The 19,098-nt window shown below is 43.0% G+C and overlaps 1 protein-coding gene across 1 annotated transcript; it reads right to left on the bottom strand.

Moving 5' to 3' along the window:
- Positions 1–14,923: 14,923 nt before the first annotated feature.
- On the bottom strand, positions 14,924–17,489 carry RPL37A (ribosomal protein L37a). The gene is made up of 4 exons (XM_049888118.1): positions 17,376–17,489; positions 16,847–16,975; positions 16,103–16,185; positions 14,924–15,042 (listed from the first exon to the last, which is right to left on the bottom strand). Exons 1-4 carry the CDS (start codon positions 17,472–17,474, stop codon positions 14,979–14,981), a joined length of 375 nt encoding a protein of 124 aa, XP_049744075.1. The 5' UTR covers positions 17,475–17,489; the 3' UTR covers positions 14,924–14,978.
- Between the last annotated feature and the right edge of the window lie 1,609 nt (positions 17,490–19,098).

The following is a 19,098-nucleotide window of genomic DNA, read 5'->3' as shown; positions in this document are numbered from 1 at the left end:
TGCAGGAGGTCTGCTCCAGCTACTTTCCTCTCCCAAGTCGCTGTCTCACTGTGTGAGAAATGTGCCACCAAAGCAGAAAGCCTTCCTACTCTTGCAGGGAGATCTTTATATGTGGATGGAAGTCACTTACCAAAGAAGTGGTGGCCAGGGAAGGAGGCCTCTCTTGGGGAAGCCTGCAGGTGGGATGTGGCCTCATCGTGTGGCTTTGGACTCTGCTTTGCACCCCCTATTTCCAGGGAATTTTATTCATTTTATCCTACTAATCCTCATAACAGGCCCCCTCAGCCCCCTTAAGAAAGAAGCAAGGGGCAAGAATGGTTCCAAGGATGGAACCCAGTTCCTCCCATAGAATGGTATTGGTGGAGCACAGGCAGACGTCCCACATCCTGTGCTGACTTATACTCTGCAGCAGACCACTCTTCTGCGTCCTTCCATACCATTTCCCTTCTTCCATGATGTAGAAATTCGAGACCTTTTTGAGGGGGCATTTTCACTCTCCATTGTCCTCTCTCAGTGCATGATCCAGCGCTTGAGAATGAAAAAGGATAGAGATTTCAATGGATCTGAAAAGAGACTGATTCCGTTAGAGGAATAGAAATGACAAACCATGGGCCCCCAGCATCTCTCAAACCTTGGCCAGTAATGAATCTGTCATCCCCATATCTGTGATCAAAGCAACCCTGAACTCCCTTCCAAGTCTTGTTCCAAACTTGTTCCTGGGTACATGTCATGGAAAGAGCTCTGTCATCATCTGGTGGTATGACATTGGAGAAGTCACTTCCCTTCTCTGGATCTCCATCTCCTCTTTGAAGTGATAGAATTGGATGAGAGGAACTCCAACAACACAATTCCAGGACTCTCTGAACTCTGTGGTTCATCACTATTAGCAAGAAATAGCATCATTGGTTTACCTCCTCCCGTTCAGTCCCCTGCTCCCTAAGTCTTATTGGAAGGTTGGTTTCTCTTAATTTCTGTCCCTCTACCTGCCTTCTATCTAACTCTCCTCCTGCACTACTACCAGTATGTACAACCCGTATATATAGATCCTTTGTTTTGATCCTCCAAAGCTCTGGCAAAAGGACATCGCTGAATTGCTGGTGGGGTGTATCAGGTGTTAGGCAGCACTCACCTGCCTTCTCATCTTCCATTAGCAGAGGTCATGGAGATTGATTCCATTTTGATATCTGTAAAAAGGCAGAGCTGAAGCAGCAAAGGGTAAAGACTGGGATCTTTTAGGGCCTTAAATCAGTTGCCCATCAATTCCAACTCATGGTAACTCTTCCAAAAGGTTACAGTCTTGAAAACCCTATGGAGCACATTTCTACTCTGCACACATGGGGTTGCAATGAATTTTAAGGCCTTAAGCAGGGTTTCCAAGGAACACCTGGTAGATTTGAACCACTGACCTATGGATTAGCAGTTGAGCTCTTAACCACTACACCACTAGGGCTCCATGGTTCAGGTAACACCTTGTGTTTTGGTACAAGAAAGTGTCCCACCAACAGCCAATGGCCAATGACATCAGGTCAGAGAGGATTCACTTTGTCATTGGAGCCTCTGCTCATACTCTTCTGACCACATCTCCAAGTACCCTCCCCTTGGATGCTCCTTGTCATGTCTTCCTTTGGGCCACTAGATTCTATCCCCTCCCCCCAATTTCCTGCAGTTCTACCCCCATTTTCAGCTGATCTCGGCCCTGACTCATTGGTGCTGACTCAACAAAGGAAAGCAGACCCCTCAGGCAGCCGGACAGTGGCCTCAGGCCAGAGCCTGCAGGAGTGGGAGAGAGGGCGGTGGGGGGCCGGGGGACTCCATCAATCAGCCTGTCACCAAGTCTTTGCTGAGCCCCCTGAGGACTTGGTCCCATGCCGAGCTGCACTGTGGGGGTCCCAGAGGAGGAGGGGGAGAAGACGAGAGACTTTATTTTGTGGAGCTGGACCCCCTCCGTTTTGGGGGTCCCCCAGCACAGTACGGCCGAATCCACCATCCCTCACAGAAGGGAGTTCTGAGCTCTGCCAGTAAAGACTAGCCTCCGTATGGTTTAGGAAGGTTGGAAGGGGCAGCATGCAAAGGTTTTTGAAGTAATCTTTACAAAGCTTTTGACATACATTAAGATAATGCCAGTTGCCCATAAGAAAGAGAAGGGACAAATGGAAATGATAGAGGGGATTCAAAAGCCCCCAAATTCACACCCTTGTTCCTGCCACCAGCTCCTGCGTTTAGCTCCTACAGACCTGCTGGGCATGGAGTGCCTCCTTGGAGATAAAGCATTTATTTCTAAAAAGTCCCTGCTAAAATGAAACTACTGTGCTACTCTGAAAGAGCGTCTTCCTAACTCTGTTTATACCCAGGATTGCATTTGCAGAGAGGGAATAAAGGACTATTAAAGACATAGGGTGATACTTGTACAACATAATTAATGTCACTGAATTGTAAAAAATGTTGAAATGGTAACTTTCATATATATATATATATACACCCCCCCCAAAATATATATATATATATGAGCCCCAGTGGTGCCCCACAAGAGCTCAGTGGCAAATCAAAAGGTCAGCAGTTCAAATCCACCAGCCACTCCTTGGAAACCCTATGGAGGCAGTTCTACTCTGTCCTACACGGTCACTATGAGTCGGAATCAACTCCATGGCAACTGGTTTGAGTTTATATACATACATAAACCCAAAACCAAACCCTCTCCTGTCAAGTCGATTCCAACTCGTAGCAACCCTATAGGACAGAGTAGAACTGCCTCGTAGAGTTTCCAAGGAGCGCCTGGTAGATTTGAACTGCCGACCTTTTGGTTAGCAGCTGTAGCTCTTAACCACTGCACCACCAGGGTTTCCATATATGTATATATATATATATATATATATATATATATATATATATATATATATATATTCACCACACACAAAGAGATACAAAATATAGCAAAATATCTTACTTAAAAAAAAAAAAAAAAGATACAGAACACCAGTGATTTGGGGATAAGGAGGCTATATTTTCTTTTATTTTTTTAAATTGTGCTTTAGGTGAAAGTTGACAGCTCAAGTTAGTTTCTCATCCAAAAATTTATACACATATTGTTTTGTGACATCAGTTGCAATCCCCGCAATGTGACAGCACTCTCCCCCTTTCCACCATGAGTTTCCTGTGTCCATTCATCCAGTTTTCCTATCCCTTCCTGCCTTCTCATCTTGATTTTGGACAGGAGTTGCCCATCTGGTCTTGTAATTTGATTGAAATAAGAAGCGTGTTCCTCATGTATGTTATTTGTTTTATAGGCCTGTCTAATCTTTGTCTGAAAAGTGGGCTTCAGGAGTGCCTTCAGTTCTGAGTTAGCAGGTATCCAGGGGCCATAGTCTCAGGGGTTCCTCCAGTCTCTGTCAGACCAGTAAGTCTGTTCTTTTTTTGTGAATTTGAATTTTGTCTTACATTTTTCTCCTGCTCTGTCCAGGACTCTCTATTATTATCCCTGTCAGAATGGTAGGGAGTGGTAGCCGGGCACCATCTAGTTCTTCTAGGCTCAGGCTGGCAGAGGCTTGGTTCACATGATCCATTAGTCCTTTGGGCTAATATTTTCCTTGTTATTTTGGTTTTTTTCATTCTCCTTTGAAGAAGCTATACTGTAGAATTCCAGAGCCCTAAGAACTGGAATCCTGACTCAACTACTTACCAGGTAGGTAATTGAATATGGTGCAGTTATTCAATTCCTCTGAGCCTCGGTTACTCATCCAGTGGATTCTGACTCACAACGACCCTATAGGACAAAGTACAACTGCCCCACAGGGTTTCCAAGGCTGTAATCTTTACAGAAGCAGACTGCTATATCTTTCTCCCTCAGAGCGGCTGGTGGGTTCGAACCGCCGACCTCTCAGTTAGCAGCTGAGCACTTTAACCACTGCACCACCAGGGATCCCTTTCGTCATCTAGTGAAGAGGAACGAAGCAGCCACCTCACAGGGTGTTGTGAGATGTGTGAAAAGTACCTGGCACGATTGCTAGAATATCACAGGCACTCAGAAAAGCTTCGCTTCCCTTCTGCTAGGAAAATTGTTTGCTTGCATTGAGGAAAAAAGAGAATGGGAGAAAAAGCCTCATGGTTGGAGCAACACCAAGGAAAATGCCCCTTTCTCATTTTTTAAGGATTCAGACTTGATGGGCAAAACTTCGTATCCAGGGCTCCCTCTGCTGGCTGTTCTTGCATTCATCTTCCCATACCCTCAGCCTGGAGCTCAGGATGGGCAACTGCCCTAATGTAATCCGTGGAGTCCTGTGTGTACTTTGTTAACATTATGTCTTTCCTTTTCATTCTTTTGTCCTTCCCCTAATTTTATGCTTTTGCGCATGCCTGGATTGGCCTTTCTGTCACCAAAATCCTTTACGATACGCCACTCTGAGCCTCAGCTTCTCTATCTGTAAAAAGGGAAAAATATTTTCTGAAGTTCAGACTAATAAATGACAGAACTTCGGTCGGATAACGTAATGTCTGGGTCCAAAGCTCATCTTCTTCCGACACTGTTATCCCTCTCTGAGGTGTGACCCTAGACATAGCATTTAACTTCTAGAAGCTTCTTTTTTCTCATCTGTAAACCAGCCCCCTACGTTTGGTGTGAGAAGAGGAATCAGTGCAGAAGAGGATACACAGAGAAAGAATACAATAAATACTAGGTCTAATCTTAAAGCACCGCGTTCAAGTAACTGAAAGCAGTTCTTTATGGCTGGTGTATAGGGTGGAAGCAGAGCACAGGCGATGGGGCTGGAAAGACAAGAAGGAGGGGCCAAGTCCTGAAGAGCCTAGTAAAATATGGTCACACGTTACCCAGTGCAGAGCTGTTGAGGATGAAATGAGTTTATCCTGGTCAAGCCCCTAAACACAGCCTGGCTGGCAGCAAGGTGCATGTGTTAGGTACTCCTAATAAAGTCCTCCCACTGCTGACCACGACCTACAGGATAAAGCCGGGAAGTGGTATGCGCACAACAGCCTTGAATCGATGAGCTAATAGTTGCCTGGGGGGAGGAATATCTTAAAAGACTCAGAAAAAGGTATCAGGAAAGAGAAGACCTACTCACCACCCTGTACACTGGCTTGGGTCTTAACAAATCACACCGTTTTACACACGCGCGCCCCTCCCACTCGCCATAGAGAAGCACCTCTCCTACTGGCTCCTTTCCAAGTCAGACTTCCAGTGAGCATCCCATTGGCTCTGCCCGGCGGTGGTGACGTTAGGGCGTCTCCTTGCAGCACCGTAAAATTTTGGGGGTTGGGGGGCGGGGAGTCGTGCTTTGACTAACCTTTCGGCATTGGTTGGTGTCTTCATTGCTCTAGTTATCCCACTGATGATGGTGTATTTACTACTTTCTTCCTGTACTGACCTATTTAAAGGGGAAAAAATTCTTGAAGACCCTGAAAGTGTGATCAAAGACCTGCACGCCCTACTTTGAGAAGCACTAGCAGTAAATTAAAATCTCATTGAATGAAAATAAATTTTAATGGTGCATTTATCACTGCACAACAGTTTTGTCTTTACAACTGGTAAAAATAATCCTAAGTATTATCAACAGAATAAAAACACTAAATTAAAATTTTTCTTCAAAGTAGCAGGCCCTTGAGATACATCCAAGTTTATCTTAATTATATATTAGTGGGTTGCCTTGTCCCAGAAGACCTATAATTGTGAACTTGTTTTGCGCTCCTTTTTTCTTCACCTTAGTCGGCTTGGTCACATTATAGCATTAGGGAAATTTAAAAATAACTTAGTACTTACTAAACTGTAATTTTACACAAGCTCTTAACCATTTTATATATGCCCTCAAGATGAATCTACCAAAACTTAACTCTTGTCGGGCTAGGTTCCTTTCTTCTGCTTATGCTGTATCGCCACCTAGCGTTATGTATGATGCTTGCAGCCAAAACATGCTGACGAATTTCTCCGCGTTGTTACAGCAATGAGTAACAACTGTAAATAAGTACCTTTTTTCTAATGAATAGATTAGGTTCCAAACAAATTTATGTAAATCCATTCGGTTCCAAAGTGCACTACACACACACATACATATTCCCACAAATCTGTCAGTTTGTCAGAAGAGACTCTGAAACTTCCTCTTGAACACAGAGTAGCTAGCTAAGGCAAACAGAAGAAATGAAGTAAAAGAGCTAAACGGAAGTTTTCAAAGGATGGCTCGAGAAGACAAAGTATTATGATGACATGTGCAAAGGCCCAGAGCTAGAAAGCCAAAAGGGAAGAACATGCTCAGCATTCCTCACGCTGAAAGAACTAAAGAGAAACTTCAAGCCTCAAGTTGCAAGAGTGGAGGATTCTTTCGATGCAGAAAGCATCAAAAGAAGATGGAAGGAATACACAGAGTCACTGTACCAAAAAGAACTGGTCGACATTCAACCATTTCAGGAGGTAACATGATTAAGAACTGATGATACTTAAGGAAGCAGTCCAAGCTGCACTGAAGACACTGGCGAAAAACCAGGCTCCAGGAATTGACGGAATACCACTGGAGATGTTTCAACAAATGGATGCAGCACTGGTAGTGCTCACTCTGTCTATGCCAAGAAATTTGGAAGACAGCTGGCTACCTGGCCAACTGACTGGAAGAGATGCGTATTTGTATCCATTCCAAAGAAAGATGCAGAAATTTTAGAACAATATCATTAATATCACACACAAGTAAATTTTTTTTATTGTACTTTAGATGAAGGGCTTACAGAGCAAATTAGTTGTTCATTAAACAATTAATACACATATTGGTTTGTGACATTGGTCGTCAACCCCACAACATGTCAACACTCTCCTCTTCTCGACTTTCAGTTCCCTATTACCATCTTTCCTGTCCCCTCCTGCCTTCTTGTCCTTGCCCCTGGGCTGGTGTGCCTCTTTAGTCTCATTTTGTTTCATGGGCCTGTCTAATCTTTGGCTGAAGGGTGAACCTCAGGAGTGACTATAGTACTTAAGGGGCAAAAGCTCTCAAGGTTTCTTCTGTCTCTGTCAGACCAGGAAGTCTGGTCTTTTTTTGTGAGTTAGGATTTAGTTCTACATCTTTCTCCAGCTCTGTCTGGGGCCCTCTATTGTGATCCCTGTCAGAGCAGTTGGTGGTGGTAGCTGGGCACCATCTAGTTGTACTGGATTCAGTCTGGTGGAGGCTGTGGTAGCTGTGGTCCCATTAGTCCTTTGGACTAACATTTCCCTTGTGTCTTTGGTTTTCTTCATTCTCCCTTGCTCCAGACAAAGTGAGACCAGTGGAGTATCTTAGATGGCCACTCACAAGCTTTTAAGACCCCAGACATTACTCATCAAAGTAGGATGTAGAACATTTTCTTTATAAACTATGTTATACCAGTTGAGCTAAATGTCCCCCAAGACCATGGTCCCCAGTCTTCAGCCTAGTAATTCGGTCCCTCAGGGAGTTTGGACATGTCTATGAAGCTACCATGACCTTGCCTTGTACAAGTTGTGCTGGCTTCCCCAGTATTGTGTACTGTCTTACCCTTCACCAAAGTTACCGCTTAAGTATTCTCTTCCCCTCCTAGTAACCATGAAAGATTGTTTCTTTCTGTGTGTAAACCTTTCCATGAATTTTCATAATAGGGGTCTGTCTTAGTTATCTAGTGCTGCTACAACAGAAATACCACAAGTGCATGGCTTTAACAAACAGAAGTTTATTCTCTCACGGTCTAGTAAGCCAGAAGTCCGAATTCAGGGTGCCAGCTCCAAGGGAAGGCTTCCTCTGTTGGCTCTAGAAGGTCCTTATCATCAATCTTCTCCTGGTCTAGGAGCTTTTCAGTGCAGGGATCCCAGGTTCAAAGGACACACCCTCCTGGTTCTGCTTTCTTTGTGGTATAAGTCCCCATGTCTCTCTGCTTGCTTCTCTCTTTTATATCTCAAAAGAAATTGACTTAAAACATGATCTAATCTTGTAGACTGAGTTTTGCCTTATTAACATAACTGCCTCTAATTCTGTCTCATTAACATCATAGAGGCAGGATTTACAACACATAGGAAAATCACAAAATGATGGACAATAACACAACACTGGGAAGCATGGCCTAGCCGAGTTGACACACATTTTCAGAGGACACAATTCAACCGATGACATGGTCTCATATAGTATTTGTCCTTTTGTGATTGACTTATTTCACTCAGCATAATGCCCTCCAGATTCACCCATGTTGTGAGATGTTTCACAGATTCATCATTGTTCTTTATTATTGTGCAGTATTCCACTGTGTGTATGTACCATACTTTGTTTATCCATTCACTCTATTGATGGGCACTTAGGTTGTTTCTATCTTTTCGCTATTGTGAAATAATGCTGCAATGAACATGGGTGTGCATGTCTATTCATGTGATGGCTCTTATTTCTGTAGATGTATTCATAGGACTGGGATTGCTAGACCCTATGGTATTTCTATTTCTAGCTTTTTAAGGAAGCACCATATCACTTTCCAAAATGGATGCACCATTTTACATTCCCACCAGCAGGGCATAAGAGTTCCAAGCTTCCTGCAGCCTCTCCAACATTTGTTATTTTTTGTTTTTTGATTCGTGCCAGTAATGTTGGGGTGAGATGGTATCTCATTGTAGTTTTGATTTGCATTTCTCTAATGGCTAGTGATCGCGAGTATTTTTTCATGTGTCTGTTAGCTGCCCAAAGGTCTTCTTTGGTGAAGTGTCTGTATATCCTTCGCCCATTTTCTAATTGGATTATTTGTCTCTTTTGTTGTAGAGGTGCTGGGTTTTCCTATAGATTTTAGAGATTAGACCTCTGTCAGATTTGTCATAGCAAGATTTTTTTCCCAGTCTATAGGCTCCTCTTTACTCTTTTGGTGAAGTCCTTTGATGAGCATAATTGTTTAATTTTTAGAAGATTCCAGTTATCTAGCTTATCTTCTGGTGTTTGTGTACTGTTAGTTATGGTTTGTATCCAATTGATGCCGTGTATTAGGTCCTCTAGGCTTGACCCTATTTTTTCTTCTGTGATCTTTATAGTTTTGGTTTTGTATTTAGGTCTTTGATCCACTTTGAACTAGTTTTTGTGCATGGCGTGAGGTATGGGTCCCGTTTCATTTTTTTACAGATGAACATCCAGTTTTGCTAGCACTATTTGTTAAAAAAGACCATCTTTTCCCAATTTAATGGACTTTGAGCCTTTGTCGAAGATCAGGTGACCGTAGGCGGATGGAGTTACATTTGGGTTCTTGATTCCGTTCCATTGGTCAATGTGCCTGTCATCGTACCAGTACCAGGCTGTTTTGACTACCTTAGCTGTATAGTAGGTTCTGAAGTCAAGTAGTGTGAGCTCTTCTACTTTATTCTTTTTCTTCAGTAGTGCTTTACTGATCCAGGGCCTCTTTCCTTTCCATATAAAGTTAATGATTAGTTTTCCCATCTCATTAAAGAATGGTGTTGGTAGTTTGTTTGGGAATGCATTGTATTACACACAAGTAAAATTTTGCTGAAGATCATTCAAAAGTGATTGCAGCAGTACAACAACGGGCAACTGCCAGAAATTCAAGTCAGGTTCAGAAGAGCATATGGAGCAAGAGGTACTGCTGATGTCAGGTGGATCCTGGCTGAAACCAGAGAATACCAGAAAGATGTTTACCTGTGTTTATTGACCATGCAAAGGCATTCGACTGCGTGGATCATAACAAATTACGGATAACATTGTGAAGAATGGGAATTCCGGAACACTTAATCGTGCTCATGTGGAATCTGTACATAGACCAAGGGGCAGTCGTTCAAACAGAACAAGGAGACACTGCCTGATTTAAAGTTAGGAAAGGTGTGCATCAGGTTGTATCCTTTCACCATGTTATGGATTGAATTGTGTCACCCAAAAATGTGTATCAACTTGGCGAGGCCATGTGCCATGGATTGAATTATGTCCCCCCAAAATCTGTCAACTTGGCTAGGTCATGATTCCCAGTATTGTATGATTGTCTACCATTTTGTCATCTGATGTGACTTCCCTGTGTGTTGTAAATCCTATCACTGTGATGTAATGTGATCGATTAGTGGCAGTTATATTGATGAGATCTACATGATTAGATAGTGTCTTAAGCCAATCTCTTTTGAGATTTGAGAGAAGCCAGCAGAGATATGGGAGCCTCATACGACCAAGAAAGCAGCGCTGGGAACAGAGCGTGTCCTTTGGACCTGAGGTTCCTGTGCTGATGCTCTCAAAGGGAAGACTGATGACAAGGACCTTCCTCCAGAGCCGACAGAGACAGAAAGCCTTCCTCGAGCTGGCACCCTGAATTCCGGCTTCTGGCCTACTGGACTGTCAGAGAGTAAGCTTCTCTTTGTTAAAGCCATCCACTTGGGGTATTTCCGTTATAGCAGCACTAGATAACTAAGACACCATGATTCCCAGTATTGTATAACTGTCTACCATTTTGTCATCTGATGTGATTTTCCTATGTGTTGTAAATCCTACCTCTATGATGATAATGAGGTGGATGATAATTAGCAGCAATTATGTTGGTGAGGCAGGACTCAATCTACAAGATTAGGTTGGGTCTTAAATCAATCTCTTTTGAGATACTTAAGAGAGCAGTGAGTAGAGAGACATGGGGATTCATACCACCAAGAAACCAGTGCCAGGAGCAGACTGCGTCCTTTGGACCCGGGGTCCCTAAACCTGAGAAGCTCCTAGGCCAGGACCTTCCTCCAGAGCCAACAGAGACAGAGAGCCTTCCCCTGGAGCTGGCGCCCTGAATTCGAACTTTTGGCCACCTAGATTGTAAGGGAATACATTTCTCTTTGTCAAACCAACCACTTGTGGTATTTCTGTTATAGTAGCACTAGATGACTAAGACACCATATTTATTCAATCCTTACGCTGAGCAAATAATCTAAGAAGCTGAACCATATGAAGAACAGGGCATCAGGATTGGAGGAAGACTCAATAACGTGCCATATACAGATGACACAACTTTGTTTGCTGAAAGCGAAGAGGAAAGTGAAGAGGACTTGAAGCACTTACTGATGAAGGTCAAAGACCACAGCCTTCAGTATGGATTGCACCTCAACATAAAGAAAACAAAAATCCTCATAATTGGATCAATAAACATCATGATAAATGGGGAAAAGATTGAAGCTGTCAAGGATTTCATTTGACTTGGATCCACAATCAACACTGGATGCAGCAGTCAAGAAATCAAAAGACACATTGCATTGAGCAAATTACCTGCAAAGGACCTCTTTAAAGTGTTGAAAAGCAAAGATGTCACCTTGAAGACAAAGGTGCACCTGAACCACGCTATGGTATTTTCAATCGCATCATATGCACGGGAAAGCAGGACAAAGAATAAGGAAGACCAAAGAATTGACGCCTTTGAATTTTGGTGTTCGTGAGAATACTGACTATACCACGGACTGTCAAAAGAATGAACAAATCTGTCTTAGAAGAAGTACAACCAGAATGCTCCTTAGAAGCAAGGATGGTGAGACTGCGTCTTACATACTTTGGACATGTTGCCAGGAGCAATCAGTCCCTGGAGAAGGACATCATGCTTGGTAAAGTACAGGGTCAGCAGAAAAGAGGAAGACCCTCAACGAGATGGACTGACACAGTGGCTTCAACAATGGGCTCAAGCATAACAATTGTGAGCATGGTGCAGGGCCAGCCAGTGTTTTGTTCTGTGGTACATAGGGTTGCTATGAGTTGGAACGTACTCAACAGCACCTAACAACGATGACGTCATTATTAGGAGCCCTGGTGGCACAGTTGTTAAGCACTTGACTGCTAACCCCAAGGTTGGTGGTTTGAACCTACCAGCTGCTCCGAGTGAGAAAGATGTGGCAGTCTGCTTCTGTAAAAATTACAGCCTAGGAAACCCTATGGGGCAGTTCTGCTCTGTCCTCCAGGGTAACTGTGGAGTCAGAATCGACTCAATGGCAACAGGTTCGGTTATTTTTTTTAATGTCATTATTGTTTTAATTTGCAATTCCCTGATGACATATAATGTTGACCATCTTTTCGTACGCAGTCTTTATCTTTTAATTGAAGCATTTAGTCTATGTATTTACATGTTATTACTGGTACATAAACCCAGTGAAACAGTGTTACATACATGTTTATTTATCCCCATCAATTTTTTTATACACCCTCTGATTGCCTTATTATTCTATTTCCACTATGTTAATTCATTAGTTTTACATTATTTTTCTCTTTTGATTGCCACAGAAATCACAACATGCATTTGATCTAGTTTGATGCCCCCCTGAACAATGCAGGAATCTTAGAACACTTTAGCATCATTTACCCTTCCTCCCTGACCTATATGCTATTGTTTAAATGTATTTTAATATTGTCCCCCAAATTACTGCTATTTAGTCTATATTCACTTGCATTTACATTATTTCCCCTTCTCATTGCTTTTTATTCCTTCCTGCATCTGCAAGTGTCCCCCTGGGATTATTTACTTTCTACTTGACGTGTGGGTCCGCTAGTGATAAATTCCGTGTTTTTTTTGACACTGTCTTTATCTTAATTTTTTGAAGGATATGCTCACTGAGGTAGACAATTTGAGGCACTTTGATTTTTGAAGCACTTTTTTATTGTATTTTAGCTTCCATTGTGGTTTAGAAGTTTGCCATCTGTTTTAATGTTGTTTCTTCTCCCTTCCTCTCCCTATTTGCTGATTTTAATACCATCCTTATCTTTGGTATTCAATAATACTGTGATATTCTTGTGTGATTTTCCTTATATTTATTTTGCCAAAGATTTACATCACCACTTGTCTGTCAGTTTGTTGTACTGCGGTGGCTTGCCTGCTGCTGTGACGCTTCCAAGATGTCTTCAAAGTACAGCCAGAATGCTCCTTAGAAGGGAGGATGGTCAGACTTCATCTCATGTACTTTGGATGTTACCAGGAGGGACCAGTCCCTGGAGGACATCATGCTTGGTAGAGTTAGCCAAAAGAGGAAGACACACAACAGTGGCTAAAACAAGCTCAAACATGATTGCGAAGATGGCAAAGGCCTGGGCAGTGTCTTATTCTCTTATACACAAGGTCACTATGAGTTGGAACCACTTGGCAGCACCCAAGATTCACAGGGACTGTTGAATCTGTAGCTTGCTGTATTTCCCCCAGAGGGTTTTCAATGGCTTTTCTTCTGAAGTACACCGAATGGACTCAAACCACAAACCTTTCAGTTAGCAGCCCAAGCACATTAACCCTATACATGTATATTCCATGGGAACTGTATCAATGGGAATACAAACCACCTGCTAGGGCCGTTTACTTGTACTTTCTGATCTTCTCTGGTCCAATTGTGTATATATTTTTTCCATCTTAGAATGGAATGCTGCTGTACAAATCTGATTTTATGTATCAGGTTAACATCAAGGTTATGATGGGCAGTTCAGGTCAGATAGAAACTTGTTATTCCATGTTCTGGTGTTTGATTTCTACCGGGGCCCAACAGCAAGCAATCACTTTTCAAATGCACAACAGATGCCAGCAGCGGTGGTCACTAACTCCAACCACCTAGAGCACTGATTCTTCCCTTGAGCCTCAGCTATCTTCCAATCTATTCAAACCTGCTAGGTCATACGTGAGGTGGCAGAGCAACTTGGACCTGCTGCAGAGCCTTTTGTTTCTCCAGGCTCCACTCAAAACTGATAGCCTTACGGGTTACCCAGTTAAAAAGGGACAGAAAAGCACCCTCGAACGTGGTTTACTTTGCCTCCAAATTCCTCGGTGACAGCTCTTGGCTCCAGAACTTGGTCATTAGCCCTCACCTCTAGTAGACATTCCTTTAAAACACAGTTCAAGTATGCCCTTTCAACTTTATACCCAAAACTCTTGGCAAGTACACGTGCTCCTGTTTTGGCTCTCTACGCATTTATCACAGTGCTCACATGAATATTTAGGATACAATGAGACGGCCTGCGAACTCAGAAGTCTAGTGAGGAGCACATGCCTTATCCATCTTTATATGCTGGTACAATGTTCAATTAACAAACGACTTCAAAGTAAAGGCTCAGAAAACCACTGTCAAATGAGCCTGGGGACGGGGTAGCCTTTACGAGTAAAATGAAGGTGGAGATCTGTATTCCAAAAAGAGGCAGAGTAAGAGGAAATATACTATGAGCCCATAGCCGAGTTCAGTGGGAAAAATGTGAACTAGGAGGCAGAAAACCTAACTTCCAGTCCTATTTCCATGTGACTGCGGAAAGTTACTATTTCCTTACCTATGAAAATATCAATTATTTCAATAGCATTCTAAATGGTTTCCACTACCAAGCTGCCCCCTTCAACTTCTCTTCGACTATCATTAAAAAAAAAATAGGTTAAAGCCAGTAGAAAACATCTAGGATTAATAGCTCTGGAGCCAAACCTGCAGGGAGGAAATATGTCTGACCGCCACCTGACAAGAATCAGCTTTGGGCTGCTTATGTTGATAATGACTTTCTCCTTCCCCATGTGAACCTAACAGGAGTGCAGGCCCTCTGCCATGCCACTTTACAGCTGGCACCGCCATTCTTACAGGTAGCTTTTAAGCTAAAATATTAACTGTGATTAAAAAAAAACCAAAACTCCAGTTTTAATAACATTAAGTAAGGCCTGGAGAAGTTTAGGAAGAAGAGTGTGGTAGGAGGATAGGCAATTTGAAAAAAAATGATAGCTTTGTTTTTTTTAATCAGCTTACAGCAAGATCAGAGATATGAGAACTCTGATCCTTAAAGATATTATGCTGAGCCACGTGAATTCCATGTTTTTGTAGGTAAAACAAGGTTGTCAGTAATTTAATGACATTTTCAGATGATTTGACCTAATACTAGTAGAAACACCTCTAGATGTCAGGAATTTGGACAGTTTATACTAATGTACCTAAAAGAAATCGAACTGGCAAGAACAACATAAAATCAATACGATTAACAACAAACCAAGGCAACTGTTACATAAATTAACCCATTTATTACAGGCTAGAGATATTTCAAATGGTGGAGCTTCTACTGGTCTTTCAATTCCTTCAGTCTTCTGATGGCGGACTTAACTGTGACTGCAGAGGTGGTACTGCAAAGAAAAGCAATTTGGTTTCCAATATAAGCAGCTATGTAAACACACAAAGCAGCAAATGAGTAGAACTGTCTCATTTTTACATAATCTTAACGTTAATTTTTTTAAATTTCTCTTCATGAGACTCAGTATTAACACCGATACTATGTGCTGTCAGTATTTCCCTTCTATTACTCTAAAAGTTCAACCAACACTAGAGATTAATGGCTCCCAATCCACATGACATCACCCTGTAAAAGCCATGTCTTACAGGCTCTTGCAGGTATAGCCGATCTCATGCCCCTGACTGCTCAGAGAGCAAAGCATTAAAGACGTTAACAGGAACGGTACCTCAAAAACACATAACCACCCCATATCATAGGGGTATGAATGCTAATTAATTCCACTATCAAAACCAAGAAATGACCCTAGTCCCCACTGTCCATTATGTTCTCACAAAACACCCTCCCCCAAGGTGTTTAAATCAATCACTAACTCAGATCAACCAAAAAGCCTTTCAAGAGGACTCTCCCAGATGTTAGGGGTCAGCAATGAATTCCAAGATTAGAGGCCTTCAAGAGTGCCTGATTTCCAGAAATGGGTAAGAAGAGTCAAAGCAAGCAATAACCAGCACAGATAGGTCTGCCTCACAGCAGTATCGCTTGGCCTGGTCACAAAGTTGAAGTCTAAACAAATCCTGTTTACAGGTTAAGTGACCTTTTATTTTTTAAATGATTAAAAACAAGTTTTAATGCAAATCAAGGCTCAGTGGAGATTCAGTCCCACCTAACAGAGCTGTACAGTATCATGATAATATTCAGAACCCCCGTGGCTGTATACAATTCTGAAGTAATACATGCATCAGACTGCAACTTCTATTTCAGTCATCTTGCTTCTATTCTTGGAAGAACTGAACATCAGTATTTTTAACTATAACTCTCAAGAGCCCTGAAAAACACAAAACCACTCTTAACTTTCTCACCCATTTCAAGTCTGACACCAAGGAACGAGAGTTAAAACTAGCCCATCCAGTGTCAAGCCTAGGATGTGGCCCCATACCACAAAAAGATGGACTCACTTGTAGGTCCAGGCACCACCAGCTACCGTTTTCATGCAGGAACCACAGTGCCAGATCCCCACAGCTCGTCTCTTCATTTTGGTCTGAAAAAGAGAATCAATTTTCTCTATAAACCAAATATAAGCCTTTTACAAGCATCCAGGAGCCTGAAGTACACAAAAACACTAAAGCTGGTGTATCTTATGAGGTTATATGTATGTATATATAACATACATATATTTCTAACCCCCCAAGTTCACTAGTGGAAATTTGCATTCGTCATGGTGACTCTGCCAAGGGTATGGAGGAATCCCCCTTCCCCCAAAACAAAAACATAACAAGGACTGTTGTAATACTGTATCTCTGCATGTGCACAGTAAATATCACACAAAAATCTCGAGCAACACAAGTAGGATGTTAGATGCTAAGACTAGTACTCTTGAGAGTTGGTACGTTTAAGGATCAGTTGACAAAACTGTCTGAATTATTTTCCACAAAGCAGGTTTGACTTACACTGGTGCTCTCTGCCACATGACTTTCCTTATCCTTTAACTCCTATATGGTTTTCTTTGAATGAAAAACATTTCACAAAATCTAAAAATTGTCATCAATACTTTATTATCACATAATTGATAATCAATGGTACGGGCAATTCTAACTGCTCAGCAGCTCTGGAACCAGCACTGTTTACGAACTCCTTTAAAGAAAGGCCTCACTCTGGAAGCGATCATCTACCCTCCCGGCCCCCTCCAGAGACCGCCTTACTTTGCCGCAGAAGGAGCAAGTGTACTTGGCATGTTGGCTGATTTCAATTTTCTTCACCATTTTCCTGAGGGAGGCGCCATAACGGGTCCCATATTTACCGACGATTCCGACCTTCTTGGTGCGTTTTGCCTGTTCGGAGGAGCGAAATAAGAGAAACCAGCCATACTTAAGAGTTGGGACACGGAACAGAGACCCCACCTCCCAGGAGACGAGACCTTCACACAAACTTACATCCCCCTTCCTGTGCCCTAATTCTCCCCAACTGGCCAGATCAAACTAGGGCCCAGGGCAGGGCCCGTGCTCCGAGGGCGACCCGCTAACCCGGCCCACATGGGCCGGACCCTGTCAAGCCGCCCCGCCCTGGACTGCGTCCCACAGGGAGAATGGTGTCTCAGGTTGCAGTGAGGCACGCAGCGCAGGGAGCACATGGGCTGGGGCAGGCGAACAAAGGGGGGCTCGGGCGCAGAAGCCAAAAGAAAGGCAGATGCGGGTAGATGGAGATCCAGGCCTCGCCGCGACCCACACTCACCATTTCGCCGCAGTCTAGCTCCGAGCCCAGAGAGGAAGAAACGCACCGCGCAGGCGCGGTTTTAGGCGGACGAGCGGAAGTGGAGAACGAGAGGCCCATCTAGGAACTGAGCTCTATGTTCTGGAGGTCTCCTTGCAGCTGACTCCACCCAGAAGTCTTAGCGCGGCCTCCTGAGGAATGTTTGGGGTGGTTTGGAGTGTCTGTGCTCGGTCTACCCTGATTAACAAACTATATGGACAAAAAACAGCAGAAGCACCTTCGAACACCCACATTATCTTACATATATCTCACAAAATATTGCAAAACAGCTGTGGTTACCCCCATTTTAGGGACAAGGAAACAGAATTAAGTGACTTGTACTTAGCAAAGTGCTTAAATCTTACCTTTTTTTTTTTTTAACCCCAAATCATATTGCTTTCCCAACTATACTGTACTTTCTAAAAGTGGCAAGCAATGTGCGGGGTGCTGGAGATTTTTTTCCATTGCAGCGGAGTCGATTCCAAACTCATGGCGGCCTCATGTGTCCCAGGAGAAAAAACTGTGCTGCACAGGGTCTTCAGTGGCTGATTTTTTTGGAAGTAGATAGCCAGGCCTTTCTTCTGAGGCACCTCTGGATGAACACAAACTTCCAACCTTTAGGTTAGCAGGTGAGCACTACCCAGGGACTCCTTATGTATCAATACTGGCTCACTAATTGTAACAAATGCGCTAATGTGTTGTTGTTGTGTGCCATCCAGTCGATTCCAACTAGTAGCAACCCTATAGGACAAAGCATAACTGACCAATGGGATTTCCTAAGCTATAATCTTTATAGCAGCAGACTGCCACATCTTTCTCCCTCAGAGCAGCTGTTGGTTCAAACTCCCACCTTACAGTTAGCAGCCAAGCACTTAACCACTGCACCACCAGGGCTCCTTATTAATGTAAGATGTTAATAATAGAGAAAACTGGGTGTACAATATACACGACCTCTGTACTAGCTCCTAAATTCTTATGTAAATCTAAAACTATTCTTAAAAAAAAAGTCCAGTAACAACAACAAAACCAATAGAGGTCTCCACAAGTCAGTTCCACCAGGGCAGGGCCTATGCTGTTCAGCTCTGCATGCCAGTACCTAGCACAGAACCTGGCACACTGGTGGCAATAATTTCTGTTTAAAGGGGAAATGTCGATCTTGCAAGACTCCTGGTTGTGCAGTGTTTAAGCACTCAGCTGCTAACCAAAAGGTCAGCAGTTAGAACCCACCAGCTGCTCCAAGGGAGAAAGGTGTGGCAGTCGGCTTCCGTAAAAATTGATGTTAGGTGCTGTCGAGCCAGTTCTGACTCATAGCAACCTTATGTACAACAGAACGAAACACTGCCTGGTCCTGTGCCATCCTCATAGTCTTCGTTACGCTTGATCCCATTGTTGCAGCCACTGTGCCACTCCATCTCATAAGGGCTCTTTCTCTTTTCCGTTGACCCTCTACTTTACCAAGCATGATGTCCTTCTCCAGGGACTGGTCCCTTCTGATAACACGTCCAACATATGTGAGACATAGTCCCACCATCCTCGCTTCTAAGGAGTATTCTAGATGTACTTCTTCCAAGACAGATCTATTCGTTCTTCTGGCCATCCATGGTATTATGTTCAATATTCTTCACCAACACCATAATTCAAAGGCATCAATTCTTCTTCGGTCTTCCTTATTCATTGTCCAGCTTACCCATGCCTACGATGTGAT

The sequence above is a fragment of the Elephas maximus genome, chromosome 6, assembly GCF_024166365.1.
Source record: "Elephas maximus indicus isolate mEleMax1 chromosome 6, mEleMax1 primary haplotype, whole genome shotgun sequence".
Taxonomy (NCBI): domain Eukaryota; kingdom Metazoa; phylum Chordata; class Mammalia; order Proboscidea; family Elephantidae; genus Elephas; species Elephas maximus.
Note: the sequence above shows the minus strand (reverse complement) of the source record. Positions and strands in the feature narration are given on the sequence as shown.

What these genes read in the sequence shown, in the direction of transcription:
- RPL37A (XM_049888118.1), bottom strand. Translation starts at nt 17,474, where the DNA reads ATGGGCCTCTCGTTCTCCACTTCCGCTCGTCCGCCTAAAACCGCGCCT. An exon ending in AGCTAGACTGCGGCGAAATG is followed by an intron (nt 16,976 to 17,375) that starts GTGAGTGTGGGT and finishes TCCTCCGAACAG; the next exon opens with GCAAAACGCACCAAGAAGGT. An exon ending in GGTGGTGCCTGGACCTACAA is followed by an intron (nt 15,043 to 16,102) that starts GTGAGTCCATCT and finishes TTTTCTTTGCAG; the next exon opens with TACCACCTCTGCAGTCACAG.